Genomic DNA, 23,811 nt, shown 5'->3' with positions numbered 1-23,811 from the left:
TGGTGCGACTTCCTCCTAACAGGGGCTGAGAGCATAGTTTGCAGCCACATCATTTACTCACTTCTCTATTCACTGGCTTCACAAAAGGTCCCAGCTAATCACACAGTTTATCTTACATCATTTCACACATCCACTTTTCAAATGCGCAATTCCACCATGGCTCTTATCAAGGACACACGAACACAGTGATACCAGTGGGTGTAAATTTCATTTATTACAGATATTTAAAACCATTTTATTTTCCAGGTTGATGTTAAATTAGCTGTCACTCCACCCAATAACACGCATAAACAGCTGTGCCAGATAGTTTTACTTTACTTTATTGTAAATGCTGGAAAATAGAAGAATGAGAAGAAACACTTTCATAGTTTTAAGGTGGGAGAGGTGCGCTGAATGGCTGCTGTTAATAGCGTAATCTTTTGCTCTACGGTGCCTCTAACTTCATAAAAATATAATGAGGGACAAAGCTCTATCTGAAAACCAGAAAATTAAAAACAAGCAGAAAGTTATGACACACCATGAAGACAGCTTTGATAATACTAAATACAAAAATACATGGAAAATGTAAATCCCTCCATCTGTTTCATGCAGTGCACTCAAAACAGACAAGAAAACAAAAGAAACAGGTTAATAAATTAACACACAAAATAAACAAGTGCATGACATCCATGACCTTTCTAGTGTTAGATGTAGCACTAGCACCTCATGTAGGTGTTGCTTCTGGCTTGTGATGCTGTCTATGGGGTCCAATCCTAAAATTCTTGAGGAATACATACATTATATACTGCATATACACATCTATAAACAGATTCAAGTCCCTTTGTGGTGGTTCTGTATATGGCTGCCTCTCTCTGGTCTCCATCAATCTAACTAATAATACTGACCTGAGACAAAATAAAACAGAGGACTGGATCAGCTGGAGACATCCAGCAACTAGTAGTGTCTGACCTGAACTAGACTAGTCCAACGGATCACATAATGTCAGCGTTTACAAATTGACTGATGGGCCGTTGATGTTTCAAAAGTAACCTGCCCCTTTCCCCACAACATAAACAAAAAAAAAAAACTAAACCAGACTACTTTTTTTTTTTAAATGCATACAAAATGTACTTATGTTCTGCTCATTTGTTTCTTGCTCGTGTTGTGAGACGGGGATGGGGTGGAGTTCGATGCTGAGGCATTGTTTAGCCAGTCTTTTTGAGTCTCTCAGGTAGTAGGGAAGGGGCAGAGTCAATACTGGGACCAGGGGGGAGGAAGTCTCATGCTGTCTCATCACCGCTGTTTGAGAAGTGCTCTGTACATGGCGAAGCCCAGCACGGCACACACTGTGGCACCTACGCTCGCTCTCAGCCAGAAGGTGGAGTTCTTCAGGTCTGCCTGAGCCATGTGCCTGCGAGAGGAAGTAAGAGACAATGAGCAGGTGAGGGGGGAAAAATGTAGCATGGAGAAAAAGGGGGCAGCATCTAACACGATAAGCGATGTTCAATTTCCTTTTTCACTTTGTTAAAACCAAAGCGGGATGAGTTGCCAACTGTCAAGACAAAGTCATGTGCTCTCTGGAAACTCCCTAAAATTAGGACCATAAATGACGAATATCAGTGCCGTCTGATGCCATCTTGAAACAGGAACACATGCTTTCTCTTGACATTTGATTTAGTTTTGGTTCAGGGAACAGGTCCAGACCATAAAAGCATATGGGTGAACAAAAGGAGAGGTGTTGGACTTTGAGGAGAAGCTGCTTTAAGGCAGAAAACAAGAAAACATAAAACTAATGGATTATTAAAATTGGGTTAACACCGGCCCTACCAAACACAGATCCAACTGATCACATACTGGGAAACTAAGCAGACAGCAATAGCAAGCAATGAAAAGGGGAAATGCAGGAGATGGCAAAGTGTATAAAAAAGGAAAACTAAAAAACTAAAAAAACTTTGGCCTTTAAATTAAATCCTTCCAGCAGCTGGTCTAGGTCTTCAAGACACACATTAGGAGCCTGGTACTCTTGTAGCGTCAGAAGAGAAACCAGCCTTCAACATCTTTTTCCACACAGGCCATTCATAAAGAGAAGTCTAGCTACCTTTAATCTTAAAGGAACAGATTGACATTTCAGAAAATTGGTGATTGGTACCGTACCAAACAATTGATTGAAAATTTAAAGAAATACAATTTGATTTTGAGTAAAAGGTACAGACGGGATACAATTAAAGAAACACATGTACTTTTCAAAATGAAATGTCTCCTGTTGTGTTTGACATTTTGGAAAATTTGCTTTTTCACATTTCACTGTTCCCGTTTCAAGTCACTGTGCTAAATTAAGTTAACGAGCTGCAGCTGTAGCTTCAATTTAACGCACAGAAACGAGAGTGATCTTCACCAGATATTGAATAAGATGTGGAACCTTTCCTGTAAAGACTCCAATAAGTCTCTCTACAACATTTCAGGACATAAATACAAACACTGCATTATCTGTTACAATAATGACCCAACAACCTGTTGTTCAATAGCGGATAGCTGAACTTATCCAACACGTACTTGCCCATCCATCCACATGATTAAAATAAAACATCCATCTCCCTCTGGATTTGGCTCCTGTCTTTACCTTTCTGGGGGATTTAGCTGCTCTGCAGAGGCCTCCATAAAGATGGACCCCTCCACGTTGGAGATGGCTGAAACCTGCTGCGTCAGGCTGAAATCCTCCTCTGACAGCAGGTAGCCCCCCACAGCCTCCACCCAGCCCAGCAGCCTTCCACACGAATAACACACACGAACCCAGTCACGCTGTTACCGGCGGTGTGCTCACACACACACAGACACACACTCAGATTCAGTAGAGCTGGGAAATATTTCAGTATAATACTGACTACGGCTGCAATAGTGACTGATACACTGGTTGATTAATCAATTATTCATGGGATCTATAAAACGTAAATGTGTGTCTGTCTACACGCTAAAGATATTACGTTTTTTATATATGAAACATGTATAGGAAAAACAGCTTTTCATGAAATGTATTTGATACTCTTTCTTGGACACATTACTGATGATTCTTAGGCAGGTGAAATTTCATTAATTAATATATTATATAATATAGTTAACTGAATATTTTGTTCAAGTATCAATAATTACACCCAAAATACTGTGATATCTGATTTCATCCGTAACACCCAGCTCTACCCAGTCCGAAAAGTAGGGAACTTCAATCACCGCCCAAACCCATAAAGCACAAGCTCAACCATGACTACATACCTGTTCAAATGTCACCGCACACTTCAAACACACATCATATATACATACTGTACACACCACATGGCAGCCAGACTGGAGATGCCGAGTCATTTTAAGAGGTAAATATCAGACTACATTTTTAATTCCCCGCACTGGCCTTCACATTCCAGATTTTTGTTTAAGTGGCCTGACACAATTTGCTATTTCTGCGTGTAATTTTTGTGACTGAAGAATTAATTTCATGTAAAATTACCAACACAATTCAACCCAGTCAACCAGCACCACTTTTCATTCAACATATTGGGCATCCAATGTGGTGTGTTGGCTCCTTGCACTGCCAGGGCTGTCTATTATGCGTCATGCTATTAATAGTGTCAACAACTCCCAGAGATTAAAAAGGCATCAACGCAGAGGGTTAGTACTCGATGCAGAACTTCAATATGCAGCTCTGCTAGGGTCCACAAACACCAAACCAGAAGCCCTGCGTTTTATGCCACTTAGGCAAAAAAAAAAAAAAAAGATCACTATCACAATAATCACTTATTTGCCAAAAATAACACACTTCTGTCCAATCCAACACCATAAACAGCCATTAAAACCCTGCAGTGTGGAGCAATAAACCTCCCACATCTTATTCAAAACACCAAGCTCTCTTTACTGTACAGATGGACAGATGAGAAAGATATTCCCAGCTGCCAGTAGATGGCAATATTTTGCTAAGGCATGCCTTTGGTTACCAAGATGGAACAGATGAGCCATGCAACATAGCAGCAAGCAGTTTAGCTGAGGGTGAAAACATGCAAGAGAATGAGGGAGAGGGGCAGCCAAAAACTTGTGTATGAACACCTATAGAGTGGAAGGAAAAACACAAAGACAGGAAATACAAGATAGGAAAAACAGGGTGAAATGACAGGGTGATTGGTACAGTACAATACACTCAATTTAAACATCAAAGATGAACAATTAGATTTTTAACATCAGCTTGTTAAATGTATGAAGTCTCGACGCACAGGAGTTTTTATTTTAGTATATGCACATAGTAAGCATATAATTAAAGCAACAACTGTGCTTTTCAAAATAAAGAGTCTCCTGTTGGTGTAGACTTCAGAGTTAAGCATGGAAATGAAGACAAAGCGAGACTGAAAACATCATAGATACTTAAGCACTCTGACAACTGATGAAAGTTGGTGCTGTCAAGAAATTAATAGACATGGAGAATTGAAATACTTCCATGTAATTTAAAAGAAATCACATAGCAAACATGCAGACATGCAGACTACAATGAGGTTTTCAGTTTGAAGCACAGACCGAAGAGAGTGGTTGTGTTTCTCTCATTATCAGTGCAAATGATATGCTTGTTAGTCAAGATTTACAGTTTGCATATCCACTGCAGGACAGGAAGGAGCAAACACAAAACCTCTAAAGAAAAGGTCAGTTTTTAATACTTCATTGTTAAAATTCATACCTTGATATTTTGTCAACATTATAGCAATAGAACAACACGTTTTAAATTGTATATACAAATATAAATATAGTCTGAATTTTTCAAAATACAAAAATGGATCATGTCTCTGAATGAAAATCTTTCCAATTCACAACTTCTGTTTCTAATTTTACAATATGTATGTGTTATGTATAGTAATCAGTATTATGAGTTAAGTTTGCACAAGCAAGCAAATAACATCATGCATTTTTCACACGGTTTCAGACACACTGTCACCTGCCTGGCTAGCAGCCTGTGTGTTAGCTGGGACAGCATGGTCACACTTCGCTGTGTCAAACTGTACAGAGAGCTGGTAGGCTGGCTGGAGCTGGAGCAGAGACCAAGACACCTAACATGACTGATGGGTTTTAGGCATGTGACAAAGAGAGTGAATAAACCCATATCCTCTGAAATGTTGCTTAAAAAAAGAAAAGAAAAATCTCTTTGAAAGAGATACTGACACCAATTAGACCAAAACCACTGTATCCTAAAGTTAGCACTAACACGTTTCTCCTATCTCAGTGAGTCAAAGGCTACTTTTCACCTTGAGCTGTTTAGTGAATTTGGCTCCTGGATAGATTTAAAATTTCTCAAGACCTCAGCTCTGATTTGTTTAGTTAGATTTTTTTAAAAATCCATGGAAAAAATTACTTCTAAGCCAGATGGTTAATATTTTGGATATAGAGAGTAACTTAAAATTATACGACTAAATATCGCTCTTTGTCAACAAGCATCACCATGCTGAGCTACAGCTGAGCAAGACAGTTAATCCCTATGACCTCTATGCTGCAGCACAGTGGCAAACAGAAGGAGGATTTCCCCAAGAGCAATCAACCAAGTGTCCAATTATTTTCACATAATTCAACATTACTAAAAGGAGACTATAGTATTTATTTAAACAACATTTTCTACCAGCGCAAGGTATCACTAATATCATGTTTAATCACATTTAACATTCCCTTTTCCCTGCAGCGGATATGCAGAGTAAACCTGACCACTAGCGAGCACTGAAGAGAAGCAAAGGAGCTGTCACCATCACCAGTGTTAGAGAGCTTGGGAGAAAAAGGAGCCTCTCTGTTGCCCATACCAGAGGACCAACCCAAGGGTGGGAGGCACAGAGAGGAGGAAGGAGTCTATGTTAAAACACTAGATCTTATTCTACGTATGAACCTGTTGAAAACGACCCTGCGGAGTTGGGCCTTAATATTGCGCAGCAGCTCCAACTTGAGGAGGTTCTGACACAGGCAATAGGTGCACCTGTTGCAGGTGCACATGCAGCGGAGACGGGCATGGCTGCGGAAAGACACAAAAATGCGTGTTTTCACCACAATACAAAGACAACAGGCACCAAACAAGACACAGAGGGGGAGGGGGAAAAAGCCAGGATTAAAACCTTGACTTCACTTAAACAATAAGAGATATCAAAGGACCTAAGTCCTTTCTGAGCTGCCATTTACCTTTGCCTCCCCAAACCCAAATTTACAAATGTATTGACAAGGAAACAAGTCTAAAAAAGGAGAAACATAAGGAGACAAAAGGAGAGGAAAACCACAAAGAAAGGACGGGAACAGTCGCAACAAATGGAAAAATCTGTAGGGTGGCAAATCAAGAACAAAATGCAAAAACTCTCAATATGTCAACTGTCTAATTTTTGGTTCTGCCACTGAAACCTTTCGGTGTCCAATTTTAACAGTCATATAATCAGTTTATGAACATAAAGCAACAAACCACCAGTAAGAACAAAAAAGATCAAGGACTGGTTTAAATAAAAAGAGAGATTGTTTTTCTTATATTAATTTAATCTAAGACTGACTTGAGTCTTCCAAAGCCTTAAAAGGTTAGCCACTGTACCCCCTGGCTAACTCGGGACTAGGAACCATGTTTCCATGTTAACAATCAGTGGTACAAAATTACAAAAAAGAGAGAAAAACATGATTGCTAATTTGTGAGTTGCCAACATGTTGAGCAGTGATAGATTGTGAGACAGAGGATTTCAGCTCTGCACTGCACATTTTATGCTAATGGAATTTTTTATATTTTACATGTTTTTTCCCAGCTAAATGGAAAACATTTTCGGCTGGGATGAAGGGCGTTTTGTAGTTGCTTGGTCAGCCATATTCTTTAGTTTGAATAGCAAATTATTTGAACCTCAGAAGGTCAAGAACAGGACAGTTTTGTACAATGGATGAATTCATCAAATGACATCTGTCTGAATAGCTATCTGAGTCTCTTGATTCTTTGTGAAACTGGCCCCACATATTCAGACTGTTAATATAATGCATTAAACCTGAAATACTTCAAATGTGCTGGGTTGACAGTTTAAACAACTAGTTTCTGAGTCATCACTGTTTGAGCCAGTATTTACCCTCAATCAGTAGATTAATTTACTCGTCAAGTCTGGGCAGCCCCTGGACTCAGAAGCTCGCCTCTCAGTAAGCACATTTCTATAAATCAACGCCCTACTACTGATGCCTAGAGTGCAGCAGATCAAATGGTTTCAGAATTTAGAAAATAGGATTTCTGGCCTGCTAAAATAAGATTTAAGGGTACGTCGCACTGAGTGCCAATTAATCTACTCTGAAATCTAATCTGATCAGAGAGCTTTGAGAAGTTAAGACACCCTATAAAGCCAGAGGATTGAACTAAAAGAATTTCAGGCTCACATACCACTGACTTACAAGCATAAGAGATCCAAAAGTGGCTAAAAGAGTCCAAAGTTTAAATGTCACACAGTATATAGATGGTGGATTTAAATTATTTAACCATGCTGTAACATTTGAATACTAATTGCAAAATAGGTATAGGCATACACAGGTGGGTAAGATGTATATTTTTGCAAGGCTCCCAGAGGTGTGAAGGGTTAACTAGATAAGACCACAAAGAGGCTTGATACTCACGGATACATGGCCATGGTGGTGAGCCTAGTGTAGATGTCTTTGCTAAGTGCGTCGGTCGTGTTGCACGTGAACGGCTGGGGTGGGTGGAGCTTGTGCTTGCGGCAGAAGTCCTGCGGTGAGAGACTGTAGTGCTGCCGTACTTCATGCAAGTCTGACTTGGCTGCAATCACCACGCATGGTGTCTTGCTGTCTATGAAATATTGCTGCCAAACAAGAAACAATCAGTGTTAGTAGTTTGACAAGCCTCAGTGCATCTGAAGAGCATTTTTTTCACATCTTCTAAAAACATACCTTGTACACTTTGGCACAGTATTCAAAAGAGCGTGGATTGTTGATGTCATACACCAGGCAGACCACATCACAGGCTAGGTCTGCCTCTGACAGGAAGTCAAAATCTGGCATCACCTCATGGAGCTTGTGGTGAGCAGACATAACAGAAAGAGCGAGAGAGAGACAGAGTGTACAGATGGAGGGATTAACGTTTTGCAGAGTACTAATGCTGATACACAGTAAATTGTAATACACCCAGATTATGAAACAGTAATCCAAAAAGCAGATGAGAAGTAAATGGTTCTTACCAGCAGGTACTTCTCCTGACCATAAACATAGGTTGTGCTGATGGCATACAAGGACTTGTGGTCTTCTCTAATTCGCCTCTGTCGCTGTGGTGGATAATAAAAAAGGTCAACAACCAGTAAAGACTATCTGTTTATAAGCTGGCTTGTTTCACTTTTCATCCAACTCTGGAAGCTGTCTAAATCACACACAGTTTAACAAAGTTCTCACATCAACAGTTTGTCGCCTCTGGCCTGCTGTGAGGTGGTTCACATGTAATTTGGCGCATGTTTGTATTAGTTCGGCCTGTGCAGTTATAAGGGAAACAGGATTTTTATAGTAAAGTGAGGCATGGTGCATCAGCTGAAGAAAGCAATCATGAGGCTATTCAATGTTACAGTTCAGCCAATGAAGTCATCATCAATGTTTACAATACGCGTTGTCATGAGCACAAGCCTCTCATCCAGGGGTAGATGCATGTTTTCTTCTGCGTGTTGATATGGTTGTCAAGTGCAGTTCAATGGAAAGAAAACAGATTCGACATGAAACTGCTCTTAATAAGGTCTGTTGATTATCTTGAGTAACTGGGTCATGATTTCTGGAAAGAGACATTGCACATTTTCACCAAGTTTGGTGCTTGGTACAAATATATAATTTGGCTGTATCATTTGCACATTCCAAACAAAAGCAGCTAATAATTAATTGACTTTAGATCTTGCTTATCCTATAGTTCGACTGATTCAAAAGTTTTCTTGAAATATAATATGAATGTTAAACATTGCCCTCACAAACCTGATCACCTTGAAACTGAGTGTGTCCAGCAAGACAAACTACAAATAATACTGTTTTAAAGTAAGTTTAAAAGGGGTTTGCAGCCATCATCTCCACTGACCTGCAGGTTCTTGCCCAGGAAAGCCTGGAGGAAGCCACTCTTCCCGCTGCCCCGGGCCCCCAAGACGTTGCAGCGGAAGACACTGCGCTGGGTCTGTTTCTTCTGCAGATCGATGCGCTTGTTACGTGTCACTGAAAGAATAGGGAATGCATAATTTTATATACATACTGTACATATATGAAAAATGGCAACATGCAGTAAAATTCATGCATTTCGTTTGTTTGAAACCTTTAACAAAAAGCAAACAATGCAGGTATTGATCAGTACAGTGCTTATATTCTGAACAGAAATGTGTTTATTACTATTTCTATTGTTTTTGTTAATCTGCATACAGGGCTGTTAATTAATTAAATTATGTTTTCTTACCTGTCATGGCGGCTGCTTGAGACTCTTGTTCATAGATGATAGAGTAGCCTAGGTAACCTAAGTACTCCAAACTACGCTGCACATCTAGATATGTTGTTAACCTACCACAGAAAACACATAAGTCAGGAGCATAACAGAATTACATAAGCATGATTTTGTAAAATGATCTGTGTTTTTTTACATAATGAATCAGGTCCTACAGTAGTGTGAACGTATTCAGGCGACGTAAAACCAAAATAGCTGTGAGTGTGTGTCTGTGTGTACCAGTATATTAATAGATAGTTCCATACTCACGTCCACTGGGAGAGGTATCCCTGGTATGTGATCCATCCCTCGTCGTTAGTGCAAACCGTGTTGTTGACATCTGGACCCCAGGGCATGTAGGGAAAGACTTTGAACAAGTCCTTCACCTCGTCTGGCGACAGCGCACAATCTCTGTCCTAGATTGCGATAAGGGCATAAACATTGACACAGATATTTGTGTCAAGATTGTTTGAATAATTGAGCACAGAACTGGTCATCCTTAAACATCTAAAGTTATTGTCATAAATAATAAAGATTTGTTTTTATGCAATTTCTAAATGTTCAACATTTCTAACCACTCACTTTGTCATGTTTGTCAAAGACACTCTGGAGGAAGAGGTAAGCATTGTGGTTAAGCTCTGTGGTGCAGTCTGGGGGGATCTTTATCCTGCGATACAGGGACAGACAGAAACAGTAATTTAACAGAAAGCTCTGGAGTGTCAACTGAAGAGCACAAATTTCAGATGTCGTCTTCAAAAGAGACTATGAATGCACACCAGACCACTTCATCAGTAATAAATACAATTTCTTGAACAGTGCAATCATGAAAGGATTTTAGGATTTCAAACTCTATGCTTTGCATAATTTTTAGAGCTGCAACATTAAAAATTAATGAGCAACAATTTTCATAATGAAGTAGTTTTAGTTATTTCTCGAGCAAAAACGGCAAACATTTTCTCTGGTTCCAAAGCTATTAGTCAAGAAAATTGCTAATTATTTGATAGTACATAGTCATCAGTAGAAGGCCTCAACATTTTTTCAGCATTAAACAGAAAACAAAACATAGCACTATGCAGTTTGGTCATTTTTGTACACCCAGTGATGACTAAAAGAAAGGAAAGGAAGCTGAAATTGAATGTCTTAGTTTTCAGTGCTTCAACAACACATGACAACTGGTCAGCACTTTTACCATCAAACAGGACAACCTGCTGATTTAGCAAGAAGTTCTGCTCAGACAGCTCTGTCCATCTCGTCTCCACTGCATCTTCAATATAAAGAAAACATAACTCCACAAATAACCTTTGATTCTGCACTTACAAAGGAAACAGGTATTCCTGTGTGAGCTCCAGGTCATCGTCATAACCAAACCTCCGAAGCACAGTCCAGGTGGTCTCGTGTCGACCTCGTTGTATGAAGAGGGTGTGCAAGAACAGAAAGCCTGTAACGATAACGACAAGCACAAGAGAGGGATTGTTGAAGAGACATTAGGAAGACGGAAAGACGAAGAGGAAGAATATGAAAACAAGTAAAACGGGCAAGTGTCTGACCTTTGAGTGTGAGTCCATTGTCCTTGACTCCATCATTCATGTTCCTCCTGACAACATTCTTTACATCCTCTAAGGCCTGAGGTGCCAGTGGTGTATTGAAACACGTTCTCTGTAGACATACACAAGTGACATACTGTGATGTGTACATTAAGAAAGCAGTTTGGTTCATGTTTAAACCTGCCCCCCTAAACCAGTCGAGCAATTTTCACCTGATATCACACTACACAGCTCAATGAAGCCTGACACAAGCCTGATCAGTTTCTCCAACTTGTGCTAGTGAGGAAAACTTCCACATTTTGAACTCTTACATAGTCATGAACATTACGCTGACAGTGACACTATTATGTGGAAAACATTACCTGGAAGAAGTTGAGCTCATTGTCATTAAGGATGCCGTCGTTGTCCAGGTCAGACACTTTAAAGATTCTAGTTAGAGCCTTAATGCAGGAGGGCTTCAGCTGCAATACAGAAGAAATTTAATAACTAGGCGGTTAAATGTTCTTGAGCGTGTACAGAAACATTTCAAAAACAGTGCTCATTGTGGCAGCTAACTTCAGGGATCCAACTTTTTTCTCTTCTGGATACGTTCCTGGACACTTCCTCAAACAAACCACTTCTAATTCGAATTCTTTCTTTTAGTCATTGGCATTTTCTTTCACACACATGCACCCACTTCATGTTAAGAGGGGGATGGCCTAGACACTATTCAAGAACTAATTCCCTGTCATTCTTATGAGACTGTGTTACTAAATACTTAACTGGCGTCCTGCCATGTTAGAATGAATGTAACTGATACCAGGTACACAGCATTTTTTAAAAACGTTGACAAAGAAACTGTATTCAGCAGCATATCAGATCAGTGCAAACTATCCAAGTGTAACTGTTAACAATGATTGCTCTGTGTTGCAGTAAGCAAAGCAGGTGAGTCAGCATACTCAATACCAGTACCCGGACACCTGCACACCACAATGGAATGCATTCTTCATTGAAGTTATTATTTACACATGTGCTTGTCTTCCTATGACAAGTCAACACATCTGCTGTATTTGCACCTACAGTAAAGAACTCACCTCCTTCTCCTCTGGGCAGTACAGGGGTCCTGTCGGGTGGAGAACAGCCTTCTGGGCGTAATAGAAGAGCTCAGAGATGTTCTTCAGGTTTTTGGCAGAACACTGAGGAAAAAGGGGAACATGCGTGTGTGAATGCCCTGAGCAAGAGCAACCCTGAAGCCTATTCTATTACCTTTACTTCAACACTTTCCCAAAAAACTTCATGAAGTTATGTGATTAGACAATTTAGCAGTGTCAATAGAGGGTCAATGATCAAACACAGAGTAAATCATGAACACTGGCAGACAGTAACTAAGTACATTTACTCAAGCCAAGTACTTTTGCATAATTCTGAGTTACTTGTACTTAACTCGCATATGTAATTCTAACAGATTGTCTGTTATAATTTTGTTGAGAAATTTGAGTTATCAACATTCCCTACTCTTGTTTTCATATTATGTTTTCATGATAATAAGCCAACAGAGAGCCAATAGAGACTGTTTCATAGTCAATGAAGTAAGATCTTGAATGCAGGACTTTCACGGGTTAAGAGAGTATTTTTAAATTGTGGTACTGCTACTTTTTCTTAGAGAAACAATACTTCTTTTACCACTGACAAAGAAAAATAGAATAAACCAGAAATGTAATTAATTTGGTACAGCAGGACATACAACCAACCCTGCACCTTGTCTAACACCGAGTCAGCAGTAAAACATTGGTTCACATGTCTTTCATACAGAGCTCAACTCTCACCAGCTGTGTGACTACACTCCAACTGTATCCACTCTATATGTGTCTTCTCTCACGTCCTCCTCATCACCCTATTTTAACCTTGTAACTAATCCACCAGAGGAGGCCATGACTAAGCTGTCTCATGCGACAGAGGGAAATTTAAATTCAACACTAATGTAGACAGAGACCAACTTCCTCCAAACCTCTCAGCACACTCTCAGTCCATCAGTCAGAAGGCCTTAGCCTTGGAGCACACAATTCAGTAATCTAAATCTATTAATGACTCAGTCAGAGTGCAAGTGGAGTCTGGAGCTGGATGGCAGCCAAACAGCAGGTGGGGCTGATCTGTCCTGCAGAAAACCGGCCTCACTCTGAGAGTCCCTGCTAGTATTGGATTTCATATTTTATTTGCCAGTTCATCTCTCTCAAGTGCTTCGTCACTGTTTACTTCGACATTTCCCTCAATGGCTCCAGAGGGTTTATATGTGCATGTGTGTGTGTGAGTGCGTATTGATCACTTACCTCTACACAAGTCTCAATATCCTGGTATTGATTCATGATTGGCAGGATGGTCTCCATGCTGCTGTGTTCGACCAGATCCGACTTGTTCCCCACAAGGATCAACGGTACCCTGTAATAAAACCTTTCATTACTACACTGTAAATCTGCAACAACTGGGCGATTAATCAATAAGTTGGCTTACAGTAACTGAATCAACTATCTTTTTTTTTTCAATTGGGTTAAGAAATTTGAGAAAGAAGAAATTCCCTATCTCACATCATTGTAAACTAAAGATATTTAGGGTTTTGGACTGTTGGACAAACAAGACATTTGATGACGTCTACAAGGACAAGCGATGAGCTACTAACACAATTTCCTGGCATTTTACAGACTAAGACATTAATCGACAAAATGTTCTGCTAATGAATCAATTAAGAAAATAAATGTTACTACAGCCCTACTGGGTTGAGTTCTCACAATACCACAAATAACATCAATCACCTTGATATTGCCTGTAAACACAATTTCAGGTTAAAGCAGAAGCTCTTACTCGTTTATATTTATTCATGTTGTTCACACATTAATATGCTATAAAAGCATGCTTACTGCTGAGTAAGCCAAATTTGCTAGTAGGACAGACCTCCAGGAACAAGTGGCAACAAACTACACATTTAACACAAAGGGTTTAATGAACTTTCAGACACAGCACCATCAGCCTAGCCCCCACAGGGAAGAAAGACACATATACACATTCACACATCTATTAAAGTGACATGAACACACCTGCTGTCCTTGTCCGTCCTGTCAGTTATGAGGGGGATCCAGTGGCTTGTCACCTAGGGGAGTAAAGCACAACATCAAACACTGTAGCCGGGCAAACATTCATTACAAACATAAATTAATATTTGCAGATTAGGATGATAAGCATATCAAATTCCTGACATACTGACGCCTTGGATTTAATGAACTGAGCTGAGCACAGACATAGATCAGATCACACTCACCTTTTCAATGGACTTCTTGTTGTTGACTGAGTAAACTATGCAGATAACATTCGCCTGTAAAGAAAAAAAATGGAAATAATTAGTTGTGATCCACATAAGACATATATGGGGTGCAGACATTACAAGACCAGAGAGGGCAAGCCAACCTTTGATATTTCTTGGTACAGCTGCTCATCTGATTGTTCAGCTTCTAAAATTGGCAAAAAGGCTCATCAATACAGTGTTTTAAATGTCATCAAGCCTTACTGTTACCAAATCAACCCATTTCTATTATTATGGAGGAAGGCTTACCTGAGTAGTCCACAATATGTGTGGGCACCCTCTCTGGGGTGACATCAGCTGGGATGGTGATCTCTTCAGCTCGCAGAGGAACCTGGAAGACAGGGGACAATGATCCGAATGGCTGTGAACAAGGATGCCTTTAATAAATGTAACATTTGTCTTGTATATTAGCTTTTAACCCTCATGATTCAGACATATCCAAACAATAGTTCAAACTGAATAGATATGCAACTAGGATGCAACTGTAAACAGCTACCAGTATGATTTCTACCATAGGCATCATCTGATTGGCTGTCAATACATACCTCATCAGGAAACTCCTCACTGACCAGAGACATTATCAGTGATGTCTTCCCCACCTTGGCTGTATGGGCAAAGGATAAAAACATGTTTTAATACAATCTGTCATTACACGCCTCTTTTACTGACAATGGGTCATAAACACATGACCGCTCTACCATTTTATATTGAGGGGTCTGGGAAATGTATTAAGTGACAGGGCACAGATAACAGCAGCTGAAGAGGGTTAAGTGCAGCAGCCAAGCACCAAAGACCTCACAGGGGCATCACTACATTCCAGCACAGAGCAAAGCTGAAAGACACAGTGGAGAAATATGGTCTGAAACGATGCCAGTGTTAAATAGATGAGCCAAAAGGTTGCACATAACTCAAACTCAATATTATTCTGTTTAAGTGGATACCCAACAGTTACATAGCAATAGTAATGGGCCACCAGATCTAAATAAACAACTAAATAAGTATTTCTGAAATAAATAAAACACTAATATTTCCCCCGATTCCCTCTCAAATTAGAAAGGGGGAGCTTCTGTCTACAGTAGAACAAATCCTAGAGGCACACAAGCACAAAAAGAGCACCTAAACAGCCACCCATCCACCACTGCTACAACCAAATCTATTAACAGAACAGCTATAACTTGCAAGGCCTTTTGTAGTGAGGGATTGTTTGCCGTAAGGCTGAGACGATAAGCTCATTATTCAATTGATCTATCAACTCAAGAGTAATTGTTTTGATAGTCAATTAGTTAAGTCATTTATCACACTGAACTGCAACATAAACCTGATCCACCTGATAAAAATGTTTGTTGCTGCTTCTGTCTGATTTTTAAATGATTACATATTTGGGTCTCAGACTGTTGGTCAGACAGAACCTGCAATTTGAAGACGTCTTCTTGGTCTGTGGGAGCTTGTGGTTTGTTTAACAGATTATTTGTGGTTCCCTCTTTCCCCTCAGTATCTTGACAGTTGATCTTCATAACCTCACTGAACTACTGAACTTCACAACACTGAAGTTGGCACGTAGCATTTTGGCTGCACTGAGTACCAACGTGCTAACTGCGGCAATGTAGGCCGTCCTGCATAGCCTCAACTGAAATATAAATAGTACCAACAACACACATGCTTTAAAGAGAACACATACACTAGACTAGGTGAAACATTTCCGGTAGGATGGGATCTGTTGCCTTTTGGACTAAATTCTGCCCTCACACATACGTCATGGAAACATCAACATCTTGTAATCACAAACTTTTTACCCATATTTCTGCTCAATATATCCTACAGTGCCAACTAGGACTGAAACATTAGTCATCAATGGGAAATTCATCAGCAACTATCTTGATATAATCAGATAAGTTCATTATCAATCAAAAATGCCAAATATTTTATGCTTCCAGACTCTTGATGGTGAGGATTTTCAGCTTTTATGTGACAGCAAACTGTTTATTTAAGAGTTTTGGACTGATTGTTGGGGAAAACAAGTCATTAGCTTTAAGCTTTTATATTTCACCTTAAGCTTTTATATTTCTATTTTATGAAATCTTAAGGACCAAAGAGATTAATTGATATCAACCAATCATTTGTTTCTGCCCTACTTCTAATGATACTGATACTTTTATTTAATTATCTTTTCTCACTCATCTGTTGTTTCTGTTGATTATTGTTGAGTAGTTCTGTTTATATCTGGTATTCTAGTACAACCTCATACAAAAATACAGAATAAAAAAAAGTCCAACACAACAGGACTGCAATAAATACCACATTCACAGTGCTTGTCATATTTAGCTTTTGAGTTAACCATTTAGCTATTTACACCAGGGGAATTGTTATGCTGTACTATTAAAAGCACATATTTAGTCTGGTTATGAGAAGAAGTGTGTTGAGTATCAAGACAGGACAGGACAGGACAGGACATGGAAATACTCGTGAGACAGCCATCATGCACCATGTGATACCTATTTGATAGAAACCACATAGGACATTTATTCTACTCATACACTTTGAATAACTTACAGTTACTGTGTAAGATTTGTAAACGCTGTGGAATAAACCAACCAGCCCCTCACTGCTCATATAATCACTGCTTGGTATATTGTTAGATTAAATGAATGTAACTGCTAGCCGTAGCATCTAGCTCACTCACTAGCATTTTAGCTAATAAAGCATTCAGCCGCTTAGGGATTAAAGAAGCTACTTACGTTCCCCTACAAGTAGTATCCTCACGTCCTTCCTCATGTTTTAGCTTGCTTTCCTCTTCAGAAAGGACTGTCTTTATTGTTTCATGTAGTCCTTTGGATGCCGTCCCCTCCAGCAGTTTACCTAACGTCAGGCCTGCGCAGTGGAGTCCTGCCGCTGTCAAACTCTCGGCGCCTTTGTAGGACAAAACGGACGGACAGTTTTCTGTGCTCCTTCGTCTTTTCTACGCGCTTCTTCTCAACTTGCGACTTACCAGCTCAGCAGGAACGCAATTTAAAAAGTAGTTGGTGGCACATTTCTCTGTAATTTCAGGTTAATCAGTCTTTTCGGCGCCTTCATAGCATTTCGCATAGGATGTTTCATGAGCATGCCCGACCTCCAGTACCCGGCAACTACAGGGAGCCGTACAGGACAAACTTCATATGAAATTTAAAAACGCGTTATGCTGCTCTCTGGCGCCAAAGAGAGGAACTGCATTTATTTCATGGCTATACCTTTGTAAATGATCAAACTTCTTATGTGTTACAACTTAACATCAAACTGTTTAATCACAAAAGCTTTATAATAGAATGATGGCTTTTAGAGTGAAATGGAAAATATATCCAAAACAAGATTAGATTACGTTCTGTCATAAATACAACACACTTTTCCAAATATTCACAAAAAGAAGACAAACATAAAAACAAAATGTCAGACTAATCCAATATTGCAAAAGACATGCAAAGACATAAAATATGACATAAAATGACATAAAATATGACATAAAATATGAAATGAAATTAAACAACTACAAATATGTGACAAAAAACAAACTACATTTTAAAATTGTCACCTAAATTAAGGGGGGAGCTGACATGCCCTGAACCGAGGTGGTTATAATAGCTAACAAACATACGATTTTAGATCAAAAATAGAAAACAAAATATTCTGAGGATTGGGTTAAATTTCAGGAATGTAGCTGAAGTCATATGTTAAAATAACAATGCAATGCAAATGGAAACCTATGTTGTCACAACTGTAATAAGTGTTGGGATTAAATTAAAGTTCCCTACAAATTTAAGTGAACTTCACAAGAAATCCATGAAATAAACCACACATTGTGTTTTAAAAAATCTTCTATTTATTTATTTTTTGGGGGGGGATAGTGTCATGAAACACATTCACTACCAAATGTAAAATCATAAACTCCTTCATTACAAATCTTTAAATATTAAAACCTAAGAAACATCATAAAAATAGCAAGATAATATGCAGTGATTGAAACCTGTCTTCTATTACAAAATAACAGTGTTCATCTGAGTTGTGAATACACACTGTGGCACAGAGCATAGTCAGAGTCGTGGTTCAAGATGGTTTATGACAACACAATGATGAGAGTCAGTACTTGGAGCAACACGGTGAACAATTCAGCAGTAGTAGCAGCCAACGCCTCTGTCCTCAAGCGCTGGAGTCTTTTTCCTATCACCCTGTTCACACGCCTCTCTGTAGTTTATCTTTTATACTTGATACTGGCTTCAACTGAAATGAGAAACAAGAGTAGAGTGGGGTCATACAGATGCAAACAATTATCAGATGGATGACCATATATTCTGTACAGACATTCATTGTCCTCAGGTGATGAATCCTACTGACACTGGCATTTCCTCCATGAAGTTAACATTATTGTTTTTTAAGTGAGATCCTGAAAAAACTATGGGATTGATTGGCAGGAATTTTGGTGGTTGATTAAATGAAAACAAAGGTGGAGGACAACTTGCATGACACAGCTCTGCTTGTGCTTGAAAAAGATTTGATCAACTAATTACTTCCATATCAATTATAAAAAGATAATATTACTGTTCAGGAATATATTTGTGTCCCTCCAGGTGGCAGTTTAATATTGTCAAAGGGATATAATGTAGAAAATAAGAGATAGTTTCCTTCATCCCTTGGCAAATAACATCCTCTCAAACTCCACTCCACAGACCCAAAAATGCATCAAGCTGAAGCTTTCACACGTATGTGTGTGAATATTAGAAAGAACATACATATTTGAACTGCACATGTACATGTTTTCAGTACTGCCACCCTTGCTTACTGGTATAATCCTGTGGTGCCATGGGCCTGTACAGGACTTGTTTGAGGGCATCCAGCCACTCTCTCTGTTCCCTCTCCTGCTCACACATGAAGACGAACTGTCGCTCAGGCGTCTCCACCATAACACCGCACTTCCACTTGTTTCCCCGAGCATGCTTTGGGACATACTCCTTCACAGAGTAGCCTTTGCTCTCTGTGCCGATGAAAATTACCCCTAACTCCTCTGCATCCTTCATATATACAATAAAGAAAACACATTAACATTCAAACATAATGGAGGTTGCAAAGTGTTTATAATCACTACAGCAATGCACATCATTGGGTTAGAAGGAGAAGAGGTTTTGTTCTCACCAGCTGGCCTTTGAAGTAGAACAACTTCCTATTTTGAGAATCCAAAATAAACCACCTCTTTTTGAATGGCTCCTTTTGCTGTTAAAAACAGATTTAATAAATATAATAATAATAATCTAATCACTTAACATTCACAACAACAGTATATTTTGACCAATTCAACAACTCCTTCTATCACACAGATAACTTTTTTTTTTTCTTTACAAAAGTGCAATCAAGTGTGTTTGAATATGTGTGTTTGTGTATGCAAGAGGAACAGAAACTCTCAAATGTACTTCTACTGTCACAAACAACTACAACTCTACTGGTGAAGACAGCAGAAGGGAAAGTAGTTGAGTGCTGAAAAAAATAATTCTATACAGATAAATCTCATGTAAGAACACGTATACATCGACTATATGTTTCCCGCTTTGTTTAATAACTTACCAATGGCCCTGTCTTTTCCATGTACCCCTCTTTGAGGTAGTTTCTTGTTATCTTTGGTATCAGCTGGCAAAGAGACAAGGGTACATGTGTTAACACATAAAAGTGAAAAACAAGTTTCTATTCTTATTGCTGAAATAAGAAAACTCTGTTGAAAATGACAGTTCACTGCATCAGCTGTGAATTAACTGGTATTTAGAGTGCATTTTAAAGCGCATCCACATCTTGGAGTTAATGAAAGGTTACCATGACCAAACATTTTGTCAGTTTATTTGGTGCTAAGAAGGTTTGATGCCTACTTCTTCATCGCTGCCAGTCGGGTATGCTGTCTTCAGGTATGCATAGCGAGCAGCACGGATGGCGTTGTACCACGTAACAATTTCCTAGAGTAGAAGAAGAGACCCTGAGCTTCCCCACAGCCCTAAAGCTACTGTATAACAATCAGTAAAACACCTGCTGGTCACTGTTATTTACACTTCCGATGATCACACAGTCCCACCTCAGGACTCTCGTGATAAACATAGAGGTTCCTGGTGTGTGTGTCATCTTGGTAGGTGATCTGCAACCCATGTTGATGACCAATCTTCTCTGGTTGAAAGGTGGCATTTAAGTCCTTGATGGAGATTACAGCTTTAGGGCCTTTGGACTCCTAGATCACAAATACAGTATATGGATATGCACTTCAGAATTGGTACAAAGGATACAGAAACTGGATTTATTTAGCATTCTAATGCTTGTACACTCATTTTTAGCCATGCTAGCATGGATTGCCATGAAATATAGTAAAACATTCATTGTCCCCAGAGGATGGATCCTAATGATTTTGGTGATCTGCTGACTTTTCCTCCAGCATCACCAGCCAATTTTGACATTTCTGGTTGTTATTGAAATCTCACGACAACTACTGTATAGATTTCCATGAAATTTGGTATAGACATTCATTGACCCCAGAGGTTGAATTGTAATTATTTTGGTGATCCCCTGGCGACATTTTCAAGTCAAAATTACGTTTGTCCAATGCTTCAGTTTCTGACCAAATACTTGCAAAACTAAACACATTCCGTCAACCTCAACTCTACTTTGTATTTAGTGCCAGAAGGCATTTCTTAGCACAATAACAACCTAAACTAAGATGGTGAACATGGAAAACATTGCACCTGCTAAAATCAGCATACAAGCATCACCACTGTGATGGTGGTGAAGTTGGTTGTTAGTTTATGTTTGTGGACTAATGTTAGCTATTGTTCCTCTTTGTTAGTAGAGCGAAGAGAGACACTGAGACGATGCACTGGAAAATCTGTATAAAGTCACATCGTTTGAACTGCCGTGGAAAATCTGACTCAAGTCCTTCACAAAGAAATCCACAGTCCAGCAGCGTTAAACAACTTGAACAAATCGTCCACAGGCTTGTTTAGGCAACAGAGAGAGACGGGGAAGGTCTCATTTTGTAAATCATGTTACAATCCGCTCACATATGGCCAATGAAAAGTGATTAATACATGCAAATTGCTATAAATTATTTTAAAAAAAACATAGTTAAAACTACTATAAGTAAATGATTCAATCAAAAGAAAACTGATTGGTTCAAATCAAGTAATACACACAATGGCCACATAAGAAACACCACATCTTGTTTAAATTGAGGGGAGTTTAACTTTTTTTTTTTTTAAGTAATTGTTCTTATGTCACACAGTGTGTTTAAAATGTGTCATAGAGTTGCTGGGAACTCACATTTTCCTTGTTATAGTAGGTCAGGGTGAATTCTCTCTCTGACAGTACAAACTTCCTCTTCAGAAACTGTGTGTTCTCTTTCCCTTTCTTCCACAGCATGCCTTCATAGAAACCTGGATTCAATTCAAGACATCCACTGAGTCACAGGTGCTTGATTATACACAGGGTTAACCCAATGTGAACGTGTATTGGTAGCAAACATTTTTAAAAGGGTGATCATGCAGTCAGTTTTCACTTCCCGGTGCAATGAACAGGTTTTTCTTGCACAGTTCTGCATGAGAATGAGGAACTACATGTTTATATTAGTTTAAAAGCAACTGATTTATGTTCTGTAGTAGACACGTGTCGGCAAACATCACCTGTTGTGTAGGAAATCGGTGGATACTTGGTTTCTCCCGTGAATTCCATCCTTTCATATTTAGCCCGAATCCACTGCTCTCTTAAGACGCTGCAATTGAGGAGCAAAACATATACAGGTCGACAGAAACTAGTCACCACAAGAGCATGATTCATTAAGCTTTGAACTAGCAGCAAAAATCCATCCATATTTCACTTCTACAGTCACTGGTTGCACTTCTCTCTATTTTTGTGGCACTGCCCAGTCAGCAGTCTGTGATTGTGAGAAACACATATTCCATTATGAAGACATGAGCCCATCATTAAGTCAGAATAACATGAACATCCTGGAAAAATACTCACACACAGTCGTTTTCCTGTGGCTGATAGTAGTACGCTGGAACAGCCTTCTCATACAGAGCTTTGGCGCTGGCATTGCCATTGGCTTTCATGAACTTCCAGGACCCCAAAAAAAGACATAAAGATTACACATGGACACGGCCAATTCATCTTTTCATTTCAAGAAGTAAAATCATGATAGCAATTTTAACATGACAAAGCAGTCCATACCTCCACCAGCTCATCCTCCCAGTAGTCCAGCTTGATGGATTTGACCCGGCTGGACAGGCTGCGATGGACGCCAGAGCAGGTCAGACACACAAACACACCCAGCTTGTAGGATGCCCAGTCTGGATCTGAGGTGTGCAGAAGAAGTGGGATTGTTAAATTATAAATGTTCACAATTTTTTCAAATCCACAAGTCCTCTTTAAATCTGATGTAAACTGGATCCCTGTGAGACTTTCTTTACAAGCTAATCCTACATCATATTCTGCTTTAAAAGTACATTCAAGTGTTTGAACACAAAATAAAACAGCATTCAATACATCTGTAGCCCCATCAATACAAAGAACTGCTGAGTAAAGTTTGACAATTTGAGTTTTCTGTTTGTTTCTGTTGTAATATCCAGTACATTTGTTATTCTTAATTTTTTCTAAAATTTGGGTTCAATTCTGTTTACCTTTTAATCATTGTTACTTTACTATTAATTATTGTAATAATTATCACAATCATTATTTCACTGAAATCTAACAGTTCACATTCAGAACAATCATTATAAAGATTTTCTGTGTGTCTTTAAATAACGAAAAAATATTTATAAATATGTATATTTAGCTACAGTATCATCATAAAAACTACTTTTTGACACAGGTACCTTCTTTGAAACCTCATGATGAGGCAACAAAACACACTTTTGGGCTTTTATTCATATGGACTGATTGGTTCTAATACAATCTAAATAAACTAAAAGCATAATAGTTCCTGTAAATGCAGAATTACACATTCATATGAGTGACAGACACGTCTCTTACCGGGGGCACCACAATCCGCGCACCGATTGTTGAGCGGCTGCCTCACCAGTTCCAGTAAGATCTTTTTGTTTCGCTCATGGTTTGCCATTTCGGTACAAAATCGGGGTCTCTTCTCACACGATGATGAATCCCGCCGTAGAAACTAAACATGGTGGTCACATCGCTTCACACGTGGCGAAAAGCGACTGACAAAATGTCAAGATGAAAACTGGAACTTGCGCCAGATGACTTTTGGATGTCACAACACGGAGCAGACGGGACCTCCCTCCACTGGAGCGCGTCAAGCTGAACTGCAGGAAACAATGAGCTGGTCTTTTGTGACAGGGAGTTGTTTTAACAGCCCGCCTCTGCGCACAATGCTCTTTTTCTTCCAAATATAAACGCCGATAAGGCATTCAGTCATGCATTTGATGACAAGTTCAAGTGAAATCAGTCTGTCCGCTGTGCAATGACACAAGTATATACATCCAGTT

The 23,811-nt window shown here is 39.2% G+C and overlaps 2 protein-coding genes across 6 annotated transcripts; both read right to left on the bottom strand.

The window, feature by feature from the left end:
* Positions 1-189: 189 nt before the first annotated feature.
* Positions 190-17,433, bottom strand: rhot1a (ras homolog family member T1a). 5 transcript variants are annotated; one of them, XM_084372469.1, is made up of 21 exons: positions 17,304-17,433; positions 17,053-17,224; positions 14,863-14,921; positions 14,567-14,648; positions 14,422-14,465; positions 14,276-14,329; positions 14,055-14,107; positions 13,293-13,401; positions 12,060-12,161; positions 11,349-11,447; positions 10,990-11,098; positions 10,760-10,880; positions 10,025-10,109; positions 9,713-9,858; positions 9,419-9,519; positions 9,053-9,183; positions 8,184-8,267; positions 7,897-8,019; positions 7,606-7,808; positions 4,946-5,036; positions 2,640-4,071 (listed from the first exon to the last, which is right to left on the bottom strand). In XM_084372469.1, the coding sequence occupies exons 2-21, from the start codon at positions 17,087-17,089 to the stop codon at positions 3,880-3,882; spliced, it is 2,025 nt and encodes a 674-aa protein (XP_084228595.1). In that variant the 5' UTR covers positions 17,090-17,224; positions 17,304-17,433; the 3' UTR covers positions 2,640-3,879. The 5 variants fall into 5 exon arrangements, with proteins under 5 accessions (XP_084228596.1, XP_084228599.1, XP_084228595.1 ...); XM_084372470.1 differs by lacking the exons at positions 2,640-4,071; positions 4,946-5,036 and adding exons at positions 190-1,390; positions 5,879-6,001 and having other exon boundaries at positions 17,053-17,433; XM_084372471.1 differs by lacking the exon at positions 4,946-5,036 and adding an exon at positions 5,879-6,001 and having other exon boundaries at positions 3,879-4,071; positions 17,053-17,433.
* Positions 17,434-18,159: 726 nt separating this feature from the next.
* On the bottom strand, positions 18,160-23,795 carry adap2 (ArfGAP with dual PH domains 2). The gene is made up of 11 exons (XM_084371018.1): positions 23,339-23,795; positions 22,538-22,662; positions 22,331-22,422; positions 21,991-22,079; positions 21,632-21,744; positions 20,400-20,549; positions 20,200-20,283; positions 19,904-19,966; positions 19,478-19,555; positions 19,128-19,356; positions 18,160-18,568 (listed from the first exon to the last, which is right to left on the bottom strand). The coding sequence occupies exons 1-11, from the start codon at positions 23,424-23,426 to the stop codon at positions 18,540-18,542; spliced, it is 1,140 nt and encodes a 379-aa protein (XP_084227144.1). The 5' UTR covers positions 23,427-23,795; the 3' UTR covers positions 18,160-18,539.
* Between the last annotated feature and the right edge of the window lie 16 nt (positions 23,796-23,811).

The sequence above is a fragment of the Pagrus pagrus genome, assembly GCF_965226575.1.
Source record: "Pagrus pagrus genome assembly, chromosome: 13".
NCBI classification, from domain to species: Eukaryota; Metazoa; Chordata; class Actinopteri; order Spariformes; family Sparidae; genus Pagrus; species Pagrus pagrus.
This window is presented reverse-complemented; position numbering and strand designations above follow the sequence as displayed.